Raw genomic sequence first — 24,102 nt, 5'->3', positions numbered from 1 at the left:
GTACTCAATAAACTGAGCCTCCACAGCCTTCTGCGTTAGGGAATTCCAAAGATTCACCCACCTCTGAGTGAAGAAATCCCTCCTCACCTCAGTCCAAAATGGCCTACCTGAGGCTGTGTCCCCTGGTTCTAGATTTGTAACCTCCCCACCCCATGGTCATCCCACCCCATCGCCAGGGGGAACGTCCTTCCTATATCTACCCTGTTGAGCCTAAACATTTCAATGGACTCACCTCTCAGTCTTTTATTTTGTTGTTTACGGGATGTGAGTGCTGCTGGCTGGGTCAGCATTTGCTGCCCATCCCTAACAGCCCTCCATTTCAGCGGGGCATTTGAGAGTCAACCATATTGCATGTAGGCCAAACCAGGTAAGGACGGCAGATTTCCTTCCCTAAAGGGTATGAGTGAATCAACACTGGTTTCATGGTCAACAATAGATTCTTAATTCCGGATTTTTTTTTTATTGAATTCAAATTCCACCATCCGCTGTGGCAGGATTCAAACCTGGGTCCCCAGAACGTTAGCTGAGTTTCTGGATTAATAGTCTACCAATAATACGACAAGGCAATCGCCTGCCCGTCGAATTCAGAACATGTAGGCCCAGTTTCCTCAATTCTTCCTCATAGGCCAATCCCACTGCCCCAAGACTCATTCTGATGAGCTTTCATTGCTCTCTGAGTATGGCAAATATATCTTTGCTTGGGTAAAGAGACTAGAACTGTATACACAGCTCCAACTGCAGTCTCACCAAGGCTCTATACAACTGTAGCCAAATTCCTATACACAAACCCTCTTGTAACAAAAGCTAGCATACAATTTGCCTTCCTAATTACTTGCTGCACCTGCTTGTTAGCTTTCAGTGAATTATGAATAAGAACACTCAGGTTCTCTTTGAACACCAACACTTTCCAATCTCTCTCTCTGCATTCCTGTTTCACCACACATTTGTCCACATTACATTCCATCTATCATGTTCTTGCTCGCTCATGTACTGTCCAAATCCTTTTGAAACTTCTTTGAAATCTCTTTGTCGTAGCTCACGTTCCCACCTAGTTTTGTTTTATTAATAAACCTGGAAATATTACATTTGGTCCCCGCATCCAAATCGTTGATATTGTTTTGAATAGCTTGGATCCAAGCATTGATCCTCGTGGTACTCCATTACATGCAACCTGCAAACTTGAGAATTATTCTTTCATTCCTACTGTTTTCTCTCCATTAACCAATTCTCAATCCATGCCAATACATGGGAAGGCAATAGCCGAGTGGTATTATCGCTATTAATCCAGAAACTCTGTTAATATTCTGGTGAACCTGGGTTCGAATCCTGCCATGGAAGATGGTGGAATTCAAAGTCAATAAAAAGTGTCTGGAATTAAGAGTTGACTGATGACCACAAAAACCATTGTCGCTTGTCAGAAAAACCCATCTGGTTCACTAATGTCCTTTAGGGAAAGAATTTTGCCGTCCTTAAATGTTTTGGCCTACATGTGCTCATATGAGGAACTCCAGAGCCACAGCAATATGGTTGACTCTTCATTGCCTTCGGGCAACACTTCCCCTGACCAGCCAGGGACACTCATTGGCCCATAAATGCATATTAGCCCCAATCTCCATGTGCTCTAATTTTGTTTATCAAAAGCCTTCTGAAAATCCAAATACATCATATACACCATTATCTAATCAGCTGGTTACACCCTCAAAAAGCTCCAACAGGTTTGTCAAACATGTTTTCCCTTTCATAATCTATGTTGACTCTGCCAAATCTTACCATTATTTTCTAAGTGCCCTGTTATCTCATTCTTTATAATGGATTCCAGCATTTTCACTACACCTGATGTATGGCTAACAGGTCTGTGGCTCCCTGTTTTCCTTCTCCCTGCTTTCTTAAATAGTGGGGTTATATTTGTCACCTTCCAATTTGTTCCAGTCTGTAGAATTTTGAAAGATGATCACCAATGCATCCATAGAAATCATAGAAACCTACAGTACAGAAAGAGGCCATTTGGCCTATCGAATCTACACCGAGCACAATCTCACCCAGGCCCTACCCCCATATCCCTACATATTTACCCACTGATCCTCTAACCAATGCATCTCAGGACACTAAGTGGCCATGCTAAAATTGCCCATCAGCTTAACCCGCACATCTTTGGACTGTGGGAGGAAACCGGAGCATCCGGAGGAAACCCATGCAGACACGAGGAGAATGTGCAAATTCCACACAGACAGTGACCCAAGCTGGGAATCGAACCCAGGTCCCTGGAGCTGTGAAGCAGCAGTGCTAACCACTGTGCTACTGTGCCGCCCTATCCACCATCTCTATATCCACCTCTTTTTAACACTTTGAGGTATAATCATCATCCAGGGAATTTATCAATTTTCCATCCCACCAGCAAAGTAATGGAAGATTTTGTCAACATTCCTATCAAGTGGCACCTACAAAACAGTAACCTGGTCACTGACATTCAATTTGGGTTCCACCACGGCCACATGGCTCCTGACTTCATTAGAGCCTTGGTCCAAAAATGCACAAAAGGGTAGAAGACAAGAGGGTGAGGTAAAAGTAACTGCCCTGACATCAAAAATGCATTTGACCAAGTATGGCATAAACTAGTCTAGAAAAACTGGAGTCAATGGGAATCAGGAGGAACATGTCCACTGATTGGAGTCATATCTTGCACAAAGGAAGATGATTGTGATGATTGGAAGTCAATCGTCTCAGCTCCAAGGCATATGCAGGAGTTCTTCAGGGTAGTGTCCTAGACCCAACCATCTTCAGCAACTTCATCAATGACCTGCATCACAAGGTCAGGAATGGGACTGTTCAGCACCATTCCTGACTCATCAGATACTGAAACACACTGTGCCCATATGCAGCCAAACCTGGACAAGTGGCAAGGAACATTCCCGCCTCAAAAATGGCAGGCAATGGCCATTTCCAAACAGAAGGAATCTAACCATTTCTTACTGGTATTACCATCACTGAATCCCTCACTATCAACATCCTGGAGATTACCATTGAACAGATACTGAACTGGACCCAGTCATATAAATACCGTAGCCCAAAGAATAGGTCAGAAGTGGGGAATTCTGCAGATTAACTCATCTTCTGATTCACCAAAGCCTATTCATCTTCAACAACACACAACTTGCATGTGTGAGGCACTTGAAAACTCGACACTGCAGGCCAAATTAACTCACTTGATTGCTGATGACCCCCACTTCTGTATCATCTTCAACATTCACTTCCTCCAACAGCAATAACAATGGTAACAGTGTGTACCATCTACAAGAGGCACTGCAGCAAATCACTATCCTCCTTTGGCAGCATCTCCCAAACCTCTGACCTCTATCATCTGGATTGACAAAGGCAGCAGATATATGGAAACACCACCAGCTTCAAGTTCCTGTCCAAGCCACACACTATCCTGACTTGAAACTACATCACTGTTTCTTTAATGTGGCTGGGTTAAAATTTGGGAATTCCCTTCCAAACAGCACCCTGGGTGTTTCAACACCATCCTCGGGCAATTCAGAATGGGCAATAAACGCTAATCTAGCAGCGCCACCTGCTGCCCGTGAATGAATATTAAAAACATCTACAGTATTACTTTTGTACCAATTCTAATTTCTGTCGGTTTCTCATTCTCACTAGTCTATTGGTTCTCTAGTATTCCTGGGAGAATTATCCTGTGAAGAGTTTAGTTTATTTGCCATTTGCTTATTGCCCATCATAAATTCTCCCACCTCTGTAATGGGCACACATTCATCTTTATAAATCTTTTACATTTTAAACATTTATAGAAGTTTTTAAGGTCTGTTTTATGTTTCCCTCCTGTTTACTTTCATATCTACTTTTTCTTTCTGGACCATGCTTTCCTGAATTCTAAATGCTCCCAATCCTCAGGGGTTCTGCCTACTTTATATGGCCCTTTCTTTGATCCTTTACAATATTTAACTTCTCTTGTTAGCCATTATTGGATAACATTTCCTGCTTGGCTTTTGTGCATTAAAGGAATGCAGACTGGTTATAACCAATGTATGTTAATTTTTTAAATGCTAGCTTTTGCCTGTCTACCATCATATATTTGAATGTACTTGCCCAATTCAACCCTTCATCATTTCCTTCGCGAACTATAATATTATGGTCCCATTTTCCCCTGAGCCTCCTTTACAATGAGATGATTAATTAGCCCTTTCTCATTGCAAAACAGTAGATCTAAAATAGCTTGTTCTTTAGTTGGCTCCTCAATGTTCTGCTCTAGAAAACCATCTTGCATGCATTGCAAAAATTCATCCTTCACAGGCATTAGTGCTAATTGGGTTTACCCAGTCCTTATGTAGACTGAAGTCTCCCTTGATTGCTGTACGACCCTTGTTATGTGCACCTCTAATTTCCTGGTTTATACCATGCTTACGTCACCATGACTGTTTGGAGGCCTGTAAACCACTCTGGCCAATATTTGCTGACCCTTTCTCTTTCTTTAGCCTCATCCAAACTAATTCTATATCTTGATTTTCTGATCTAATATCCTCTCTAACTAATATCCTCTCTACCTGATCTCATCCTTTATTAACAGTACCACCCCACCTCCTTTTCCTTTTCACCTATCTTTCCTAAATGTCAAATGCCTTTGAATGTACAGCTCCCAGCCTTGGTCACCCTGCAGCCATGTCTCTGTAATGGCAAATCAGATCATACCTTCTATTCCCATTTGTACTGTCAAATCATCTGTCGTGTTGTGAATGCTATGTGCATTCAGGTAGACTGCCTTTAATTTTCTCTTTTTTTTTGGAACCTTCAGCCTTACCTGGCAGCACAATCAAAAGTTCGCATGCTCTGTCCCTTCCTGCTACTCAAGCTTGAGGTTATCAATTCTCTTCTTGCTACTTGTTACTCTTGTCTTGCCGTCTCCTTTCAATTTATCACATCTTTCTCACTTGATCCCCCAATCACAACACCACCTACCCCTTCCTCACTACTATTTGGTTTAAAACACTCTCTACAGTCCTAGTTATATGACTCACCAGAACACTAGTGCCAGTACAGTTCAGCTGAAGTCTATCCTAACAGTATTATTCCCACTTTCTCCAGCACTGGTGCCAGTGCCCCATTTGTCCCACACCAATCTTTGAGCCACACTTTTGATTCTTTAATGTTATTTACTCTAATTCGCTCGTGATAATTGACTTTGAAGTTCTGCTTTTTAATTTTGCCACGTGGACCGTGACCCTGAGAATCTCCCCACTCCCACAGCAAGTTCCTCTCCAGGCCCGAGCAGACCCAAACCCTGGCACCGAGCAGGCTGCATGGCCTTTTGGACTCTTGCTCTTGGCTACAGAGAACTGTGTTGATCCTTCTGATTGTACGGTCCCCTAATGCCCCTACATTCCTATCAACTCCCCCCTGTTTGAATGGCTTCCTGTGTGTACCACTATGCTATGGTCAGTTCACTGATCCACCCTGCAGCTTTGCTTTCACCTGAACAAGTTGCAAGAACCTCAGACCTGTTGGACAATTGCAAGAGCTGAGGTTCCTCCACCTGTTAATCCCCATACCTGCCTCAGTCAGTCACCTCCATCCGTTCCTGGATTAGGGTCTGGACTAAATCGGATGACCCTATCCTAAGCGGTGTGATTGTCGCTTGAACCAGCGTCCAAGTAACTTTCCCCTTCCCTGACGCATCACAGTGTCTGCAGCTCAGTCTCTGGCTCGGTGACTCTGAGCTGCTCCAGCTGCAGACACTAGCTGCAGAGGTATTTGCCTTGGATCACACTGGTATTCACAGCCACCTACATTCTGCAGCTATCACACATCACCTGCCCTGCCATCTATATAACATTTACTTCATTAGTGATTTCTGATCATCCCATAGTGGAAGGATTCGTGAAAGGTGGCAGTGAGGGTGGTTCCAGTGTTCGTGTGAAAACAGTATTTTCAGATGATGTCCTTCGGTGTTCACGCAGGGGGACATGAATATAGCTGAGGAGGACATTGGGTTGCAGGGGTGTAAAATAGACAGTATTACGGTTGATAAAGAGGATGTGCTGGAAATTCTTGAGGGGCTGAAAATAGATAAGTCCCCTGGTCCGGATGGGATCTACCCTAGGATTCTCTGGGAGGCTAGAGAGGTGATTGCAGAGCCTCTGGCTCAGATCTTCAGGTCGTCATTGGTCTCTGGTGTAGTCCCGGAGGATTGGAGGATAGCGAATGTTGTCCCATTGTTTAAGAAGGGGAACAGAGACTTTGCCGGGAATTATAGACCGGTGAGTCTTACTTCTGTTGTGGGCAAGGTTTTAGAAAAAATTATTAGGGATAGGATTTATAGTTATTTGGAGTGTAATGAATTGATTAGAAATAGTCAGCATGGTTTTGTAGCGGGTAGGTCGTGCCTTACTAACCTTATTGAGTTTTTTGAGAAGGTGACCAAAGAGGTGGATGGGGGTAAGGCAGTTGACGTGGTATACATGGATTTTAGTAAGGCGTTCGATAAGGTTCACCATGGTAGGTTTCTGCAGAAAATGCAGATGTATGGGATTGTGGGTAATCTAGGAAGTTGGATCAGGAATTGGCTATCAGATAGGAGACAGAGGGTGGTGGTGGATGGTAAATATTCATCATGGAGTGCAGTTACGAGTGGTGTGCCTCAGGGATCTGTTTTGGGGCCACTGTTGTTTGTAATTTTTATTAATGATCTGGATGAGGGTATAGTTGGGTGGATTAGTAAATTTGCTGATGACACCAAAGTTGGAGGTGTGGTAGATTGTGAGGAAGGGTGTCATAGTCTGCAGGGAGACTTAGATAGGTTGCAGAGCTGGGCCGAGAGGTGGCGGATGGAATTTAATGCGGAGAAGTGTGAGGTAATTCACTTTGGTAGGAGCAACAGATGTGTCGAGTATAGGGCTAACGGGAGGACCTTGAATAGTGTGGATGAACAGAGGGATCTAGGTGTGTGTGTACATAGATCCCTGAAAGTTGGGAATCAAGTAGATAAGGTTGTCAAGAAGGCGTACGGTGTCTTGGCGTTTATTGGTAGGGGGATTGAATTTAGGAGTCGCAGTGTAATGTTGCAACTGTACACTACTCTAGTGCGGCCGCACTTGGAGTACTGTGTGCAGTTCTGGTCCCCGCATTACAAGAAGGATGTGGAGGCGTTGGAGAGGGTGCAGAGGAGGTTTACTAGGATGTTGCCTGGTATGGTGGGGAGGTCCTATGAGGAGAGACTGAGGGATCTAGGGTTGTTTTCATTGGAAAGAAGGCGGCTAAGAGGGGATCTTATTGAAACATATAAGATGATTAGAGGTTTAGATAGGGTGGATAGTGATAGCCTTTTTCCTCGGATGGAGAAAGCTAGCACGAGGGGGCATGGCTTTAAATTAAGGGGGGGTAGCTACAGGACGGATGTCAGGGGTAGGTTCTTTACCCAGCGGGTGGTGAGGGATTGGAATGCCCTGCCTGCTGCAGTTGTAAATGCGTCTAGTTTGGGGGCGTTTAAGAGATCTCTGGATAGGTTTATGGACGAAATGGGATTGGTATAGGCTAGTGGGTCATTGTTTTTGTAACTGGTCGGCGCAACATCGTGGGCCGAAGGGCCTGTTCTGCGCTGTAATGTTCTATGTTCTATGTTCTATGTTCTAAGGTGCAGAATGTAGAGCGAAATATTATAGAACTTCGAGGGACACCAGATGTTAGATGGCAGGGGTTGGAAGAGAAGCCATTACTCTGGCTATATTTAGATAAGAACGAAACCAGGCATAAGCAGTCCAGCCAGCTGGACAACAGCAGAGAGGTGCTGAAGGGTGATAGTGTGGCCAACTGTGTCAGAGGCTGTACACAGGTCAAGCAGGATGAGGAAGAAAATTTACATTTGTCGCAGTCACATAGGATGTTGTTTCTTGGAGTTGGTGTGGTAGTTTTCAAGGATGATAGGACCAAGGTTAACTTTTGAGGGACTAGGTGACAACAACAGTTTTGAATCAGGGAGCGAGAACTACCTGAAGAGAGAGGACTGTTAACATGGGAACTAGAACAGTGAGTTAACAGAGGTGTGATCAAGCAACATTTGACACCCAAGCCACATAGGGAGATGTTAGAACAGAGGAACCAAAGCTTGGCCAAAGAGAGAAGCTTTAAATAGCATCTTAAAGAAGGTGAGAGAGATAAAGAAGCAAAGGGAACTCCACAGCTTAATGCCTCGGCAGCTGAAGGCACACGCACTAATTGTGGAATTGTTAAAATCAGAATGCATAAGAACCTAACTAGGAGCAGGAGTAGGCCATCTGGTCCCTCGGGCCTGCTCCACCATTCAATAAGATCATGGTGATCTTTTTGTGGACTCAGCTCTACTTACCCGCCCACTCACCATAACCCTTAATTCCTTTACTTTTCAAAAATGTATGTAACCTTGCCTTAAAAACATTCAATGAGGTAGCCTCAACTGCTTCACTGGGCAGGGAATTCCACAGATTCACAACCCTTTATGTGAAGAAGTTCCTCCCCAACTCAGTCTTAAATCTGGTCCCCCTTACTTTGAGGCCATGCCCCCACGTTCTAGTTTCAACTGCCAGTGGAAACAACTACCCTGTTTCTATCTTATCTATTCCCTCCATAAACTTATATGTTTCTCTAAGATCTCCCCTCATTCTTCTGAATTCCAATGCGTGTTGCCCCAGTTTACTCAGTGTCTCCTCATAAACCAACCCTCTCACCTCTGGAATCAACCTAGTGAATCTCCTCTGTACCCCCTCCAGTGCCAGTGTATCCTTTCTCAAGTAAGGAGACCAAAACTGTACACAGTACTCCAGATACGGCCTCACCAGCGCCTTATACAGCTGCAACATAACCTCGCTGTTTTTAAACTCCATCCCTCTAGCAATGAAGGACAAAATTCCATTTGCCTTTTTAATTACCTGCTGCACCTGCAAGCCAACTCCTTATAATTCTTGCACAAGGACGCCCAGGTCCCTCTGCACAGCAGCATGCTGCAATTTTTTTACCATTTAAATAAAGTCTATTTAAATAATAGTCCATGAGTGGCCAGATCTCAAAGGATTTTACAGATTTAGGAAGGAGAGAAGCCATTGAACAATTTGAAAACGAGGACGAGAATGCTCGATGTTGAGCCAGTGTATGAGCACAAGGATGATCGATGAAAGGAACTAGGCATAGTTAGGGTATGAGCAGCAGAACTCAAGTTTATATAGGATAAAAGATTGGAGAATGATCAGGAGAGCATTGGATTAATTAAGTCTAGAGGTATTAGAGGCATGGATGAGCATTTCAGCGCAAATGAGATGCGGGAAGGTCAGAAATAGACAATGTTACAGAGGTAGAAATAGGCAGAATAGATGATGAAGTGGTATATGTGATTTGGAAGTTCAGCTCAGACTGCAATTTGATAAAGTTGCAGTGATAACACTGTGCCACCATGTCAGTAGAAGGATAAAGTCAGTGGTTAAGGAACAGAACTGTAAGTGTCTGACAGTTCATAGAATCCCTACAGTGCAGAAAAGGCTCTGATAAAGCAGGCCCATTGCCTTAACCCCATGTATTAACCCTTGTGGGTAAATACATATCTTGGGACCTACATGTCTTGGGACACTAAGGGGCAATTTAACACAGCCAATCCACGTAACTTACACATCTTTGGACCATTTGAGGAAACTGGATCACCTGGAAGAAACCCATGCAGACACGGAGAGAACATGCAAGTTCCACACAGGCAATCACCCAAGGCTAGAATCGAACCCACTCTCTGGTGCTGTGAGGCAACGCCGCTAATCCCTGTGCTACCATGTCAGAGAAAGGACGAAAGGATGGAGTCAGTGGTTTAAAGAATAGATTTTGTGGCAAGGATTGAAATCTGTGACTTCAGCCTTCCACAGTATGTAGGTCGAAGGAATTTCTGTTCTACAACAAGACTGGGATTTTATGTTTGCAAATCGGAACTGCTGAGTTCAATCCAGAGTTATGACATCAGGAGGCAAACCTGACATTAACACGCCACTTTCCCATGACACAGTAAGCAGTGCATCCCGACATCAGATCATCTGAAAGCAGTCTTCTTCTACCTGAACTCATTTTCCACTTGGTCAGTTTTTCCCGGTCTGAGTCTGAAAATAACGTCCTCCTTTTTGATCCTTTAAATAGTTGGGAAATCACATTATGTGGGTCTGTGTCATGCCCTCCCACATACAGTGGTGATGCTAAACCAGGAAGTAAATTGATAATGAAACATTTCTGTTCAGATTGAACAATTTGCCCTGCCCCGTGTATGTTCGTCACGCACTATTGGAATGACACTCATTGTTCTATTCCTACATTAATATCAGAGCCCCTGATGGTGCAACATTTTTGTGGCATCATTTTATAATTCTCTAGTGCTATAAACGAATTTATGAAGATATAAGTTTTTTGATCCTTTTAAAGGCAAAGTGGAGGTCTGAATAAATTGAAAATGCCCTTCCCCAGCTCATATACATCAAATGATTGAATGAATCTCCTTCATTATGGATTAGGGATCATTGCTGACATAGCAGTTAATGACTACACTTTTTACAGTTTGTTTATACAGTTTTTTATTTGTGACTGACCACAGCACAACAAGTTCCTACGAACAGCAAATGAACGATAATCATTCTTTGCTGACATTGATTAGGGGAGGATTATTAGTCAGGACACGGAGAGAATACCCTACTCCACTAATGCATACAATCTTCCACATCTGCTTGAGCAAGCATCACAACCTTGGTCTCATTCAAAAGATGGTACCTTCAATAATGCAACAGTTCCTCAGTGTTTGTGATGTGATCCCTTAAGCTTTGTGTTGAGCTGAGAGCACCACTGACTGAGCTAAAGCTGTGCGCCGAGAGATTCGGACGTGTAAAAATTAAATTAGGATGGAACTGTTGCACTAAACCCATTAATAATGGACTTGTGTTTGTCTAGGTGAAAGATGGAGCACGCTCTGTATCCCGAACTATCCAGGCCAGTTTCTTTGATGGTGCTAAACAAGATGCTATTGATTTACTCCTTGTGGGGGATTTTTACAGTGAGGATTATGCGGATAAGGCGAGGATGCTGTTGGACAGCAGTGCACTTTTCAGTAAGTAACCATGTTCATGACAGACTCATCATGATGTTTCTTGCAGTAATCTTTCAAGGACTTTCAAGACCGTTAACTTCCTGCCATCTTGTTTTCTTTTCTGCTTTGTTCACTAATTATGCCATATTATGCTTTAACTAACAGACTGGAATATGAAGTGATGAGATTTCAAATTGTTCCATTGCCCTACAGCACCTCCTGGGATTTTGCAAGCTATGTGTGAACGGCAGTTAGAATACACCAATGTCAAGTGTGCTCGCATCAGCATTGGGACCTGGAATGTAAATGGTGGTAAACAGTTCAGGAGCAACATGCTCAGCAGTGTGGAGCTCAGTCACTGGTTACTTGATTCTTTCAAACAGAGTGAAACACCCAAGTTCCAGGGTAAGCTGCAGAATTTAACGTTTCAAACTTGAACTGAACTCGATATGTCCAGTTATTTGGAACACCTCATTCACAGAATTAATGTTGTAATGTATTTAAATTGTCAGATATGTATATGTATACTCTGCAAACTAATTTTTAAATTTAAGTGATTGAGTCTATCAAAATGCAGACAGAAGTAATATAATGGAAGACAGAAATGAGTGCTGCAATACTACAAAGTACTGAGCAGCAAACTCAAAGTAACAATATCCCCTTTAATGTTGAGAGTTGATACTGTGTAATCTCAAAAATTCTAAATGTTTCGTTGTCACTGTGCTGCAGCACGTTGAACTCCAATGTATAATGGTACAAGGCAGAATGATTTGGGCAACAATTGTCCATTGGTGATCTTCTCTTTTTAATATATTTTCAGGTAGATATGGGCTATCTCAAATAACATTGGAAAAAGCTGAAGTCACTATGCTGATGCACAAAACCTTTGTGCTTAGTGGCAGAGTGTTGTCAAAACAAAACCAGGTGCTGGAAATCCAAAAAAAAAGCAGAAAATACTGGAAAAGAGGGAAACTAAATTAACTTTTTAAGTTGATGATCTTCCATCAGCACTGGAAGATATTAGTGATGAATTGTTTTTAAACAGGTGCAGAGCCAGAGAAAGGACGGATATGAGGGATGGAAGGAGGCAGGAGTGAAACGGAAGGGTCTATTCTGGGGTGTAAGGCAGGAGTGATAAGATAATTAAGTGGATAATGGCGCAAGACAAAATGGGATGGTAATACAACAAGTAAGGAAACAAAAGATGGGTCCAGGGGAGATATAAATGTTTCCAGAAGAACAACAGAAGGAAGAGAAGGAACATAGAACAGTACAGGACAGTACAGGCCCTTTGGCCCTCAGTGTTGTGCCGAGGTATGTCCAAACCCAAGATCTCCCTATAATTCTGGTGTGCTCCATGTGCCTATCCAGAACCGCTTGAAACTCCACTATCATAGCAGGCAGTGTATTCCACACCCCAAACATTCTCTGAGTGAAAAATCTACCTTGGACATCCCTCCTATGTCTCCCACCATGAACCTTATAGTTATGCCCCCTAGTAACAGTTACATCCACCCGAGGAATTAGTCTCTGCACGTCCACTCTATCAATCCCTCTCATCATCTTATAAACCTCTATTACATCGCCCCTCATTCTCCTCCGCTCCAAAGAGAAAAGCCCCAGCTCCCTCAACCTTTCCTCATAAGACCTACCCTCCAAACCAGGCAGCATCCTGGTAAATCTCCTCTGCACTCTCTTTAATGCTTCCACATCCTTCTTATAGTGAGGTGACCAGAACTGCACACAATATTCCAAATGTGGTCTCACCAACATCCAGTATAATTGCAGCATAACCCCAGGGCTCTTAAACTCAAACCCCCTGCTAATAAATGCTAACACACTATAAGCCTTCTTCACGGCTCTATCCACTGGAGTGACAACCTTCAGAGATCTGTGGATATGAACGCCAAGATCTCTTTGTTCCTCCACATTCCTCAGAACCCTGCAGTTGACCCTGTAATCCGCATTCAAGTTTGTCCTACAATAATGAATCACCAAAATGAAGCATGCAGTATCTGGCAAAGGGGGTCCTGTGACCCGCAATTGTGGAAAACAGAGACTACAGGGATGCTTGACTAATTAACCTCTGATGTTCTATGATTACGACAGGAGTTTTCAGTCCTGCTCACCATGGAACCAAAAATTCCCATTTGAAATCAACGGACCTTTTGCTGATCTGTCAAATTTTCCATCCCGCCCGTGATGACTCCTATGGGGTGGGGGGGTGGGGGGGGGGGGGGGTGGGGGGTGGTGGAAGCGGAAAATCCTGCCGTTGTGTTTGTGAAGTAATGGAAGCAGTTGCGGAAGTTAATGCGATTTGTTAATATGGATGTGCACAAAATGGTTGGTAATGTACTGTTTTAACAAGGGTCTTAGAATCTTAGAATCCTACAGTGCAGAAGGAGACCGTAATCCCATCCAGACCCTATCCCTATAACTGCTTGCATTTACCCTAGCTGGTACCCCGGACACTAAGGGGCAATTTAGCATGGCCAATCCACCTAACTGCATCTTTGGACTGTGGGAGGAAACCGGAGCACGTGGAGTAAACCCATGCAGACACAGGGAGGATGTGCAAACTTCACACACACATTGACTCAAGCCGGGAATCGAATCTGGGTCCCTGGTGCTGTGAGGCACCGGTGGTAACCACTGTGCCACCATGCCGCAGATCTTGCTATCACGTTGAAGCCCATGGATTAAAGGAACATTAGGTGGATACTCAGTTGGATAGAGGACATAAAGCAGAGAGTAGTGGTGAGTCCTTGTTTTTCAGACTGAAGGGAAGTGTGCAATGGCATCTGTGTTGAAAACTTCATTCTTTTCAAAATATATTAATGACCTGGACTTGGGTTTGCAGGACTTCATTTCAAAATTTGTAGATGATACAAAACTCCCAAGTCTAGTTAACAGTAAGGAAGATAGGAAGCTCAGAATGACGTAGACTGATGAAATTAGCAGCTAAAAGTTAATGCAGAGAAATGTGAAGTAATTATTTTGTTCAGAACTATCAGAAGAAGCAACAGAAATTAATTTTAAAAAGGGTGCAGGGACAAAGAGACCTGGGCATTTACATAAGCAAGTCTTTGAAGGTGGCAGGACAAATTGAGGACTATTTAAAAAGGCACAGTTATAATCTGGAATGCGTTGCCTGAAAGGGTGGGAAATGCAGATTCAGTAATAACTTTCAAAATAAATTGGAAAATGCTTGGTGGGCCAAGAACTTGACTCCATAAATAGGGGGCGTAGAGTACAAAAGGACGTTTTGTTAAAGAAAAGTACAGCACAGCAACAGGCCCTTCAGCCCTCCAAGCCTGCGCTGCCTTAACTAAAACTGTACACACTTATATATGCACTTATATATGTATCCTTCCATTCCCATCCTATTCCTTTATCAAATACTGACTACGTCCCTGTTTGAACATCGCTGTCAATTCTGAACAGCACATTTTAAGAATGATGTCAAGGCAATAGAGAGTTTGCAGAGGAGATTTACTTGAATGTTACCATCAAGACAAGGGAACATAATAAGTTGGAAGGTACTGACTGGTGTAGAGGAACAGAGGGACCTTGGAATGCAAGTCCACAGATACCTGACAGCTAAGTAAGGTGGTCAAGAAGGCATGCAGGATACTTGCCTTTATTAGCTGAGGCAAAGAATATAAGAGCAGGGAGGTCATACTGGAACTCTTAAAATACTGGTTAGATCACAGCCGGAGTACTGCGTGCAGTTTTGTTCAACTCACTATAAGAAAGATGTAATCGTGCTAGAGAGGGAACAGAGGAAATATACGATTAGATTGGCGATTTTGAGTCATGAGGAAAGCTTGGATAAGTCAGGATTGTTTTCCTTGGAACCAAGGAGGCTGAGGGGAAACCTAACTGATATGTATAAGGAGAAGTCTACATAGAATAGGTAGCAAGGTTCTATTTTCCATGATGAAGAGGGCCCATACTCAGGAGGAATGGTAGGAGGCATAGAAGGGATTTGAGAGGAAATGTTTTCACCCAGAGCATGGTGGCGATCTGGCACTTGCTGACTGAAAGGGTAGTAGAGTCAGAAACTATGATAAATGAATTCAAGCTCTAGAAGTTGCAGAACCTGCAAGGTTACAGACTAACAGCTGGAAAGTGAGAGAGGCTGTATTGCTACTTGTCAGCTGGCAAGGACACAACTGATTGAATGACCTCCTGTGTGATAATTTTGACATTTTCTTTGCCTTGGCTAGTAAAGGCAAATATCCTGCATCCTATTTTGATCACCTTACCTAGCTGTCAGGAATCTGTGGACTTGCATTCCTCTGTCCCTCTACACTAGTCAGTATCTTCCCGTGTCTGAGAGGCTGGTGGAGCTAATATTATTCTTTGTGGAGGAAAATCATTAATGTTTTGATAAGTTTGAGAAATAAATAGAGATAATGGTTGGTATTTAATGTAGGTGATGGGGGCATTGCCCATTGGCTGGAGAGTTAATGAGAACCCCTTATTACACCTTTTCATCAGGGCAGCTGCGGACATTCCCCAGGTTCTGGATTCTAGGGGCAGAAGTTTTGCCACCAAATTCCATCCAATGTATGATCAGAAATATGACAGTATTTCAGCACTCTCTTTTAAACTTTTTTTTTGTTCCTTACACAGATAATGAGAGCTATCCCCCAGATATCTTTGCTGTTGGATTTCAGGAAATGGTGGAGCTCAGTGCTGGAAATATTGTCAATGCTAGGTGAGCAACTCTCAACGTATCTGCTTATTCCTGTTTCAGTAGACCACATTTCAAAGGCTTGTTCAATGTCTTATAATTTGATTGTCAGTTACGCTGATCTAAATAGATGATTAATGGTTCCCTTTTGTCTTTATTGATAGCAAACATGTTATTACTTCATAATCACAGTAAAAAGTCTGACAACACCAGGTTTTAGTCCAACCTATTTATTTGATAATATACTCACTAGCTTTCGGGGTTACCCCCTTCGTCACCTGACGAAGGGGGTAACCCCGAAAGCTAGTGAGTATATTATCAAATAAATAGGTTGGACTAAAACCTGGTGTTGTCAGACTTTTTACTGTGTTTACGCCAGTCCAACGCCGGCTTACCCACATCATGATTACTTCATAATAGCATAGAATCATTGAATCCTTCTCGTGCAGAAGGAGGCCATTTGTCTCAGTGAGCCTGCACCGACAACAATTCCACCCAGGCCCTATCTCCATAACTCCTAATTCCCTTGACATTAAAGGGCAATTCTAGCATGGCCAATCAACCTAATCCGCACATCTTTGGACTGTGGGAGGAAACTGGAGCACCCAGAGAAACTCATGTAGACATGAGGAGAACGTGCAAACTCCACACAGACAATGACCCAAGCCATGATCGAACCCAGGTCTCTGGAGCTGTGAGGCAGCAGTGCTAACAACTGTGCCACCATGCCACCAATAGTTCGGAACCAGGACTAATTTAGATCATCGAAACACAAAATTCCTGCTGTACAGAAGGAATGATGTGGGTATGCCGGCGTTGGACTGGCGTAAACACAGTAAAAAGTCTGACAACACCAGGTTTTAGTCCAACCTAAAGCTTGTGAGTATATTATCAAATAAATAGGTTGGACTAAAACCTGGTGTTGTCAGACTTTTTACTGTGTGTACAGAAGGAAGCCATTCAGCACATCGAGTCTGTATTGACCACAATCCCACCCGGACTCTATTCCCGTAACCAGCATGTTTACACTGCTAATCCCCCTAACATTGCCAATTTAGCATGGTGAATCAACGCAACCTACACAACTTTGGACTGTGGGAGGAAACCAGAGCAGCCAGAGGAAATCCACACAGACATGTGGAGAAAGTGCAAACTCCACACAGACAGTGACCTGCGAACCCCAGTCTCTGGAGCTGTGAGGCAGCAGTGCTAACAACTGTGCCACCATGCCACCCGTAGTTTAGAATTGGGACTAATTTAAATCAAAATTACTTTAATACATTGCCTACGTTCCCAATAATACAAGGTAGGCACATTAACTTATGAAAATTGGAGCATGTATTCAGTCTGCTAATAACACAATGTTATCTATTCTCATTTACCACTTTTTCTAATTGAAGATAACAAAACCATCCATCTGGACATCCTAGATTAAAACATCTAATATGGATATTATACTTTCAAACTGTATTGCATTTAGAGTTATCCATATTTCTCAATATCTTGACTATTGGTTGACCTAACAACGTATTTTAGTATGCATAATAAAGCAGGTACAAACTTTACTTTGAAACTTTACCACAATTTTTTTTCAGCACAACTAACAAGAAAGCATGGGCAGAACAGCTTCAGAAAGCCATCTCCAGGACACATAAGTACATAATGCTGTCTTCAGGACAACTTGTCGGAGTCTGTTTGTATATTTTTGTCCGACTCCACCATGTACCTTATATTAGGTAAATGCTGCTACTTAAAGCTAAATTTAATTTTATTAAATTTAGTATTTGGATTTTATAACTTAAAGCACTACCTTTTTAAAGCTCTTTGAGAATTCGATCTCCATCTCTGCTCTTGTGGCACTTTTTCCGCTGAATTCACTATCATGCTGACCTAAACCTTTCCTTCCATGTAAACTCTCCTATTCGTATCCCATCAAACTTTCCATCTTCCATGGCCACCCAAATTCCACAATCCTGATTGTTGATGAAGACACCCATGTATTTGTGTCTTTCAGCACCCTCAACCTTCCATACCACTTCTAACCTATTTCATTTTGTGTCTGTCCCTTGGGGAAAAAAGCCCCTGAACCATTTATAAAACTGTTCCCCTGAGCCATTTACAAATTTCATCTAAGGGATGCAGACTTGAACACATTTTTTGCTTTAGCCATCCATCATTAGCTCTGGTAGGACTGCATCTCAACCTGCCTTTTACCTCTGCTAGGATCACCCATTTTTGCAGGAATATCCTGCAGAGCAAAAACAACCTCTGATTTCATGAGCAATCTCCTTTAAATCTCTCTTCCCTCCTCTTTCTCCTTTGCCCCTCCATCTTCACTTTCAACATGTTGCCAATCAGTTCCATTTTTGGTCACTGATGTTTTTCCATTTGAGTGAAGAATCATAAAATCCCACAGTACTGAAGGATGCCATTTGGTCCATTGAGTCTGTACTGACCATAATCCCACCCAGGCCCTATTCCCGAAACTCCACACATTTACCCTGCTAATCTCCCTGACACTAATGGGCAATTTAGCATGGTGAATCAGTCTAACCTGCATATCTTTGTACTGTGGGAAGAAACTGGAGCACCAGGAGAAAACCCATGCAGACACAGGGAGAATGTGCAAACTCCACACAGATAGTGGCCCGAGGCCAGAATTGAACCCTGGTCCTTGGTGCTATGAGGCAGCGGTGCTAACCATTGTGCCATCGTGCTGCCCTAGTGAATGTGTGGGTTTGGAGCAGGCACTGCAAATAAATGCTGATTTCCAATGCTATGCTTGTAGAAAATTTTAACAACATCAACATGAGCTTTTTGAACTAAGTGGCTTTTCAGATAGTCCAGTTTCCATTCAGGCAATCTTTTATCAATTCTAAATCTTCCATTAATTTGTTTTCAGTGCTTAATTTACATACAAATCCATCCAGCACTTACTAAATGATGAATGCTGTCTCCCAGTTTTAAGACTCTAACCATTCAAAGAAGAGCAAGTTAGTTATTCCCAGTGCTTTGGCCAGTGTACATCCCTCTGTCGACATCACAAGAACAGATTATACAGTTGTTCTTATGTTGCTGTTTGTGGGAGCTTGCTGTATGCAAGTTAGACACTGTGTTTTCTAAATTATAGCAGTGATAACACTTCAAAGGTACCTCATTAGTTGCAAAGCACCTTGAAACTTCCGGTGATCATAAAGATAAATTATATAAAATACAAGTCTTTCTTGTTTCACGATTTAAAAAAAATCTTTGATTGGTATAGAGTATTTTTGTTGAGGCACTGTTTGGTCACCTCGCATTCAGTTAGATATCATACTACACATTCTTGGATATGATATACAAAATGAAATAGGTTAGAAGTGGTATGGAAGGTTGAGGGTGTTGAAAGACACAAATACATAAGTGTCTTCATCAATAATCAGGATTGTGGGATTTGGGTGTCCATGGAAGATGAAAAGTTTGATGGGATATGGGCTTACCAAACATTCTGTCCAATCCTGGAGTATGCACGTTTTGACTGGAATCCTGACGTGGTGAGTGATGTAAATAAATTGAGATAACCTAAATATGCTGCATGATTCTCTCAAATCAGGATGGGAAATACATCAGGGGCACTTCCTTGATCAAAAATTTGGAATGGGAACCACTATAGTAAAGGAGAGAAGAAATTAGATTCTCCATGTTCTATAAAATATGGATTGGACTGAATAGAATGAACAGAAATTAGTACCTGGTGCTCTCCAAGAATGACAAAATATGAGTTAGCCATCCACACAAACTACAAAGATCATTTGTTTCCGAGATTTGGAGATGCCGATGTTGGACTGGGGTGGGCACTGTAAGAAGTCTCACAACCCAAGGTTGAAGTCCAACAGGTTTAATTGGTATCTGGTTCACTCACCTGAGGAAGGAGCAGTGCTCCGAAAGCTCGTGATTCCAAATAAACCTGTTGGACTTTAACCTGATGTTGTGAGACATTTGGCACCCAGCTTTCTTCTCTAGGACAGTCCCACAATGGAACAAGCTGCAAAAGGATTAATTACAGCCCCATTACTTCAAATCTTCAAGACCCATCTTCAGATTATTTCCTTTTATAAGTTTTCATTTTCAGGAGTACCATTTTGGCACCTGGGTTTATCCAGTGCTACATTTCCCTAAAATTGCCACTTGATGACCTGGGGATCCTTGGACATACCTAGACCCAGTTTGTCATTTTCTCCACAATCAGCTGTACTTGAAATATTTAACGTTTGTTTATTAGTCAAAAGTAAGGCTTACATTAACACAGCAATGAAGTTCCTGTGAAATTCCCCTAGTCACCATAATCCAGCTCTCTTTCGGGTCAGTGCACCTAATCAACACTTTATCTCAAAATGTGGGAGAAAACCGGAGCACCCAGAGGAAACCCACACAGACACAGGGCAAACGTGCAAACTCCACACAGACAGTGACTCAAGCCAGGAATTGAACCTTGGTCCCTGGTGCTGTAAAGCAGCAGTGCTGACCACTGTGCCATCGTGCCACCCCGAGAGGGAGGATATTTATTATAATGAGATTTTACATGTTTCCCAGCTCTATCCTAAACAAAATTATAATATTCTTCCTTATTTTTCTCTGAAAACTAGACTTGCTGACTTCATGAAAAATTTAAAAAGTGGGTCAAGTTGCAAGTTAAATTTGAAGCCTGTCCTCTATTTCATTTTCCTTAGGGTAGACTAGAGCATATTTCTATCTCTTACTATGCAGCCCTCACATCGAACCTTTCTATGGTTGGAGTCAACACTGAATTTGTGGCATCTTCAATGTTGTGGGATAATCCATGACTACTGATATAGATGTCAGTATGACTATTCCAGTGCTAATCATCCTGTCTGTATTAAACCTCTGCTTTTGAATGCCATAGTGAATTGTATGTCATTACCTTGTGTTAAGAATTGGGGAAAACTGAGGTTTAAGAAATGAAATTGGGATAAAAGAAAACAAAACGGGGAGTTGCTAAGGGACAGATATCTGAAGAGATGTTGAGATGTGCTTTAGTAAATCGGTGAGAAAAGCAAGTGGTTACCTACATTATGGGAGAACATAGAACATTACAGTGCAGTACAGGCCCTTCTCGGCCCTTGATGTTGCGCTGACCTGTGAAACCAATCTAAAACCCATCTAACCTACACTATTCCAATATCATCCATATGCTTATCCAATGACCATTTAAATGACCCTAATGTTGACGAATCCACGACTGTTGCAGGTAGGGCATTCCATGCCCTTACTACTCTTTAAGTAAAGAACCTACCTCTGACATCTGTCCTATATCTATCACCCCTCAATTTAGAGCTATGTCCCCTCATGCTAGCCATCTCCATCAGAGGAAAAAGGCTCTCACTGTCCACCCTATCTAATCCTCTGATCATCTTATATGCCTCTATTAAGTCACCTTGTAACCTTCTTCTCTCTAAAGAAAACAGCCTCAAGTCCCTCAGCCATTCCTCATAAGACCTTCCCACCATACCAGGCAACACGGTAAATTTCCTCTGCACCCTTTCCAATGCTCCCACACCCTTTTTATAATGCGGCGACCAGAACTGTACGCAATTCTCCAAGTGCGGCTGCACCAGAGTTTTGTACAGCTGCAACATGACTTCATGGCTCCTAAACTCAATCCCTCTACCAATAAAAGCTAACACACCGTATGCCTTCTTAACAACCCTATCAACCTGGGTGCCAACTTTCAGGGATCTATGCACATGGACACTGAGATCTCTCTGCTCAACCACACCACCAAGTAACTTACCATTAGACCAATACTCTGTATTCCTGTTACTGCTTCCAAAGTGAATCACTTCTCACTTCTCCACATTAAACTCCATTTGCTACTTCTCAACCCAGCTCTGCAGCTTATCTATGTCCCTCTGTAACCTGCAATATCCTTCTGCACTGTCCACAACTCCACCAACTTTAGTATCACCCGCAAATTTTCTTCTTTACTTCTACCATCTTTCTACATCCTCATCCAGATCATTAATAAAAATTACAAACAGCAGTGGCCCCAAAACAGATCCCTGAGGCACACCACTCGTAACTGAACTCCATGACGAATACTTACCATCAACCACCACCCTCTGTCTCCTATCTGCTAACCAATTCCTGATCCAATTACCTAGATTACCCCCCAATCCCATACATCTGCATTTTCTGCAGAAGCCTACCATGGTGAACCTTATCAAACGCCTTACTAAAATCCATATATACCACGTCAACTGCCTTACCCCCATCCACCTCTTTGGTCACTTTCTCAAAAAACTCAATAAGGTTAGTAAGGCACGACGTACCCGCTACAAAACCATGCTGACCGTCTCCAATCAATTCATTACTCTCCAAATAACTATAAATCCTATCCCTAATAATTTTTTCTAAAACCCTGCCCACAACAGAAGTAAGACTCACCGGTCTATAATTCCCGGGGAAGTCTCTGTTCCCCTTCTTAAACAATGGGACAACATTCGCTATCCTCCAATCTTCCGGCACTATACCTGAGACCAACGACGACCTGAAGATCAGAGCCAGAGGCTCTGCAATCGCCTCTCTTGCCTCCCAGAGAATCCTAGGATAAATCCCGTCCGGCCCAGGGGACTTATCTATTTTCAAACCCTCAAGAATATCCAGCACATCCCCCCTATCAACTGCAATACTGTCTAGTTTACACCCCTGTAACCCAGTGTTCCCCTCAGCTACATTTATGTCCCCCTGCGTGAACACCGAAGAAAAATATTGGTTCAATGCCTCTCCAATCTCTTCCGGTTCCACACACAACTTCCCTCTGCTGTCTGTAACTGGCCCTAATCTTGCCCTAACCAACCTTCTGTTCTTAACATATCTATAGAACGCCTTAGGATTCTCCTTAATCCTATCAGCCAAAGTCTTATCATGTCCTCTTTTAGCCCTTCTTAACTCACTCTTCAACTCCCTCCTAGCCAATCTAAAGCTTTCTAGTGCACTACCTGAGCCCTCAAGTCTCATCCGAACATAAGCCTCCTTTTTCTTTTTAACCAGCGAATCAACTTTTTTAGTGCACCACGGTTCCCTAGCTCGACCAATTCCTCCTTGCCTGATGGACATACCTATCAAGGACTCGCAGTAGCTGCTCCTTGAAAAAACAACACATTTCGGACGTTCCCAGTCCCTGTAGTCTCCTAGTCCAACCTATGCTTCCTAATTCTCTCCTAATAGCCTCATAATTACCCTTCCCCAGCTAAAACTACTGACCCGAGGTTCATGCCTATCCCTTTCCATCACTAAGGTGAGCGTAACCGAATTGTGGTCACTATCACCAAAATGCACACCAACTTCCAAGTCCAGCACCTGGTCTGGCTCATTTCCCAGCACCAAATCCAATATAGCCTCACCTCTAGTTGGCCTATCTACATACTGAGTCAAAAAACCTTCCTGCACGCTTTGTACAAAAACTGACCCCTCTAACGAGCTACAGCTATAGCAATTCCAATCAATATTAGTAAAGTTAAAGTCCCCCATAACAATTACCCTATTACTTTCACTCCTAACCAGGATCGTCTCCGCAGTCCCTTCCTCAACCTCTCTAGAACTTTTAGGAGGTCTATAAAAGACTCCCAACAGGGTGACCTCTCCTCTCCTATTTCTAATCTCCGCCCATACTACCTCAACAGACAAGTCCTCATAAAACTTCCTCTCTGACACTGTGATACAATCCTTGACTAATAATGCTACCCCTCCCCCCCTCTACCTCCTTCTCTACTCTGACTGAAGCATTTGAACCCCGGAACCTGCAACAACCATTCCTGATCCTGCTCTATCCATGTCTCTGAAATGGCCACAACATCAAAGTCCCAGGTACTGATCCACACTGCAAGTTCATCCACTTTATTGCGAATACTCCTCGCATTAAAGTATACGCATTTCAAACCCTGCTCCGCCCCACCCCCACGATGCCGTGCATTGCAGTCCCCATCTATGCCCCCCTCACTTTCACCCCCTCTACTCAGGATCCCACCCCCCCTCCGAATCAGTTTAAACCTCCCTGCATAGCCTTTGCAAATTTACCCCCCAGGATATTGGTTCCCCTCTGATTCAGGTGTAGACCATCACTCATTTCCCATCAACCACCACCCTCTGTCTTCTTGCAGTTAGCCAATTTCTGATCCAAATCACTAAATCACCCTCAATCCCATGCCTCCATATCTTCTGCAATAGCTTACCATGGGGAACCTTATCAAACAGTTTACTGAAATCCATGTATACCACATCATCTGCTTTACCCTCATCCATCTCATTTGTCGCCTTC

The 24,102-nt window shown here is 42.9% G+C and overlaps 1 protein-coding gene across 1 annotated transcript in view; it reads left to right on the top strand.

Annotated features, from left to right (window-relative positions):
- The window catches only part of LOC145337476 (synaptojanin-2-like), a 204,190-nt gene that overhangs the window by 114,032 nt on the left and 66,056 nt on the right, over nucleotides 1-24,102 (top strand). Inside the window, exons 11-14 of the mRNA XM_080182266.1 lie at nucleotides 10,951-11,107; nucleotides 11,300-11,491; nucleotides 15,725-15,809; nucleotides 17,381-17,521. Of these exons, the coding sequence (XP_080038392.1) occupies nucleotides 10,951-11,107; nucleotides 11,300-11,491; nucleotides 15,725-15,809; nucleotides 17,381-17,521 (575 nt within the window). The remainder of the gene's footprint in view (nucleotides 1-10,950; nucleotides 11,108-11,299; nucleotides 11,492-15,724; nucleotides 15,810-17,380; nucleotides 17,522-24,102) is intronic.

Source organism: Carcharhinus amblyrhynchos, unplaced genomic scaffold, assembly GCF_965287045.1.
Source record: "Carcharhinus amblyrhynchos unplaced genomic scaffold, sCarAmb.v2.hapA scaffold_50, whole genome shotgun sequence".
Classification (NCBI taxonomy): domain Eukaryota; kingdom Metazoa; phylum Chordata; class Chondrichthyes; order Carcharhiniformes; family Carcharhinidae; genus Carcharhinus; species Carcharhinus amblyrhynchos.
Note: the sequence above shows the minus strand (reverse complement) of the source record. Positions and strands in the feature narration are given on the sequence as shown.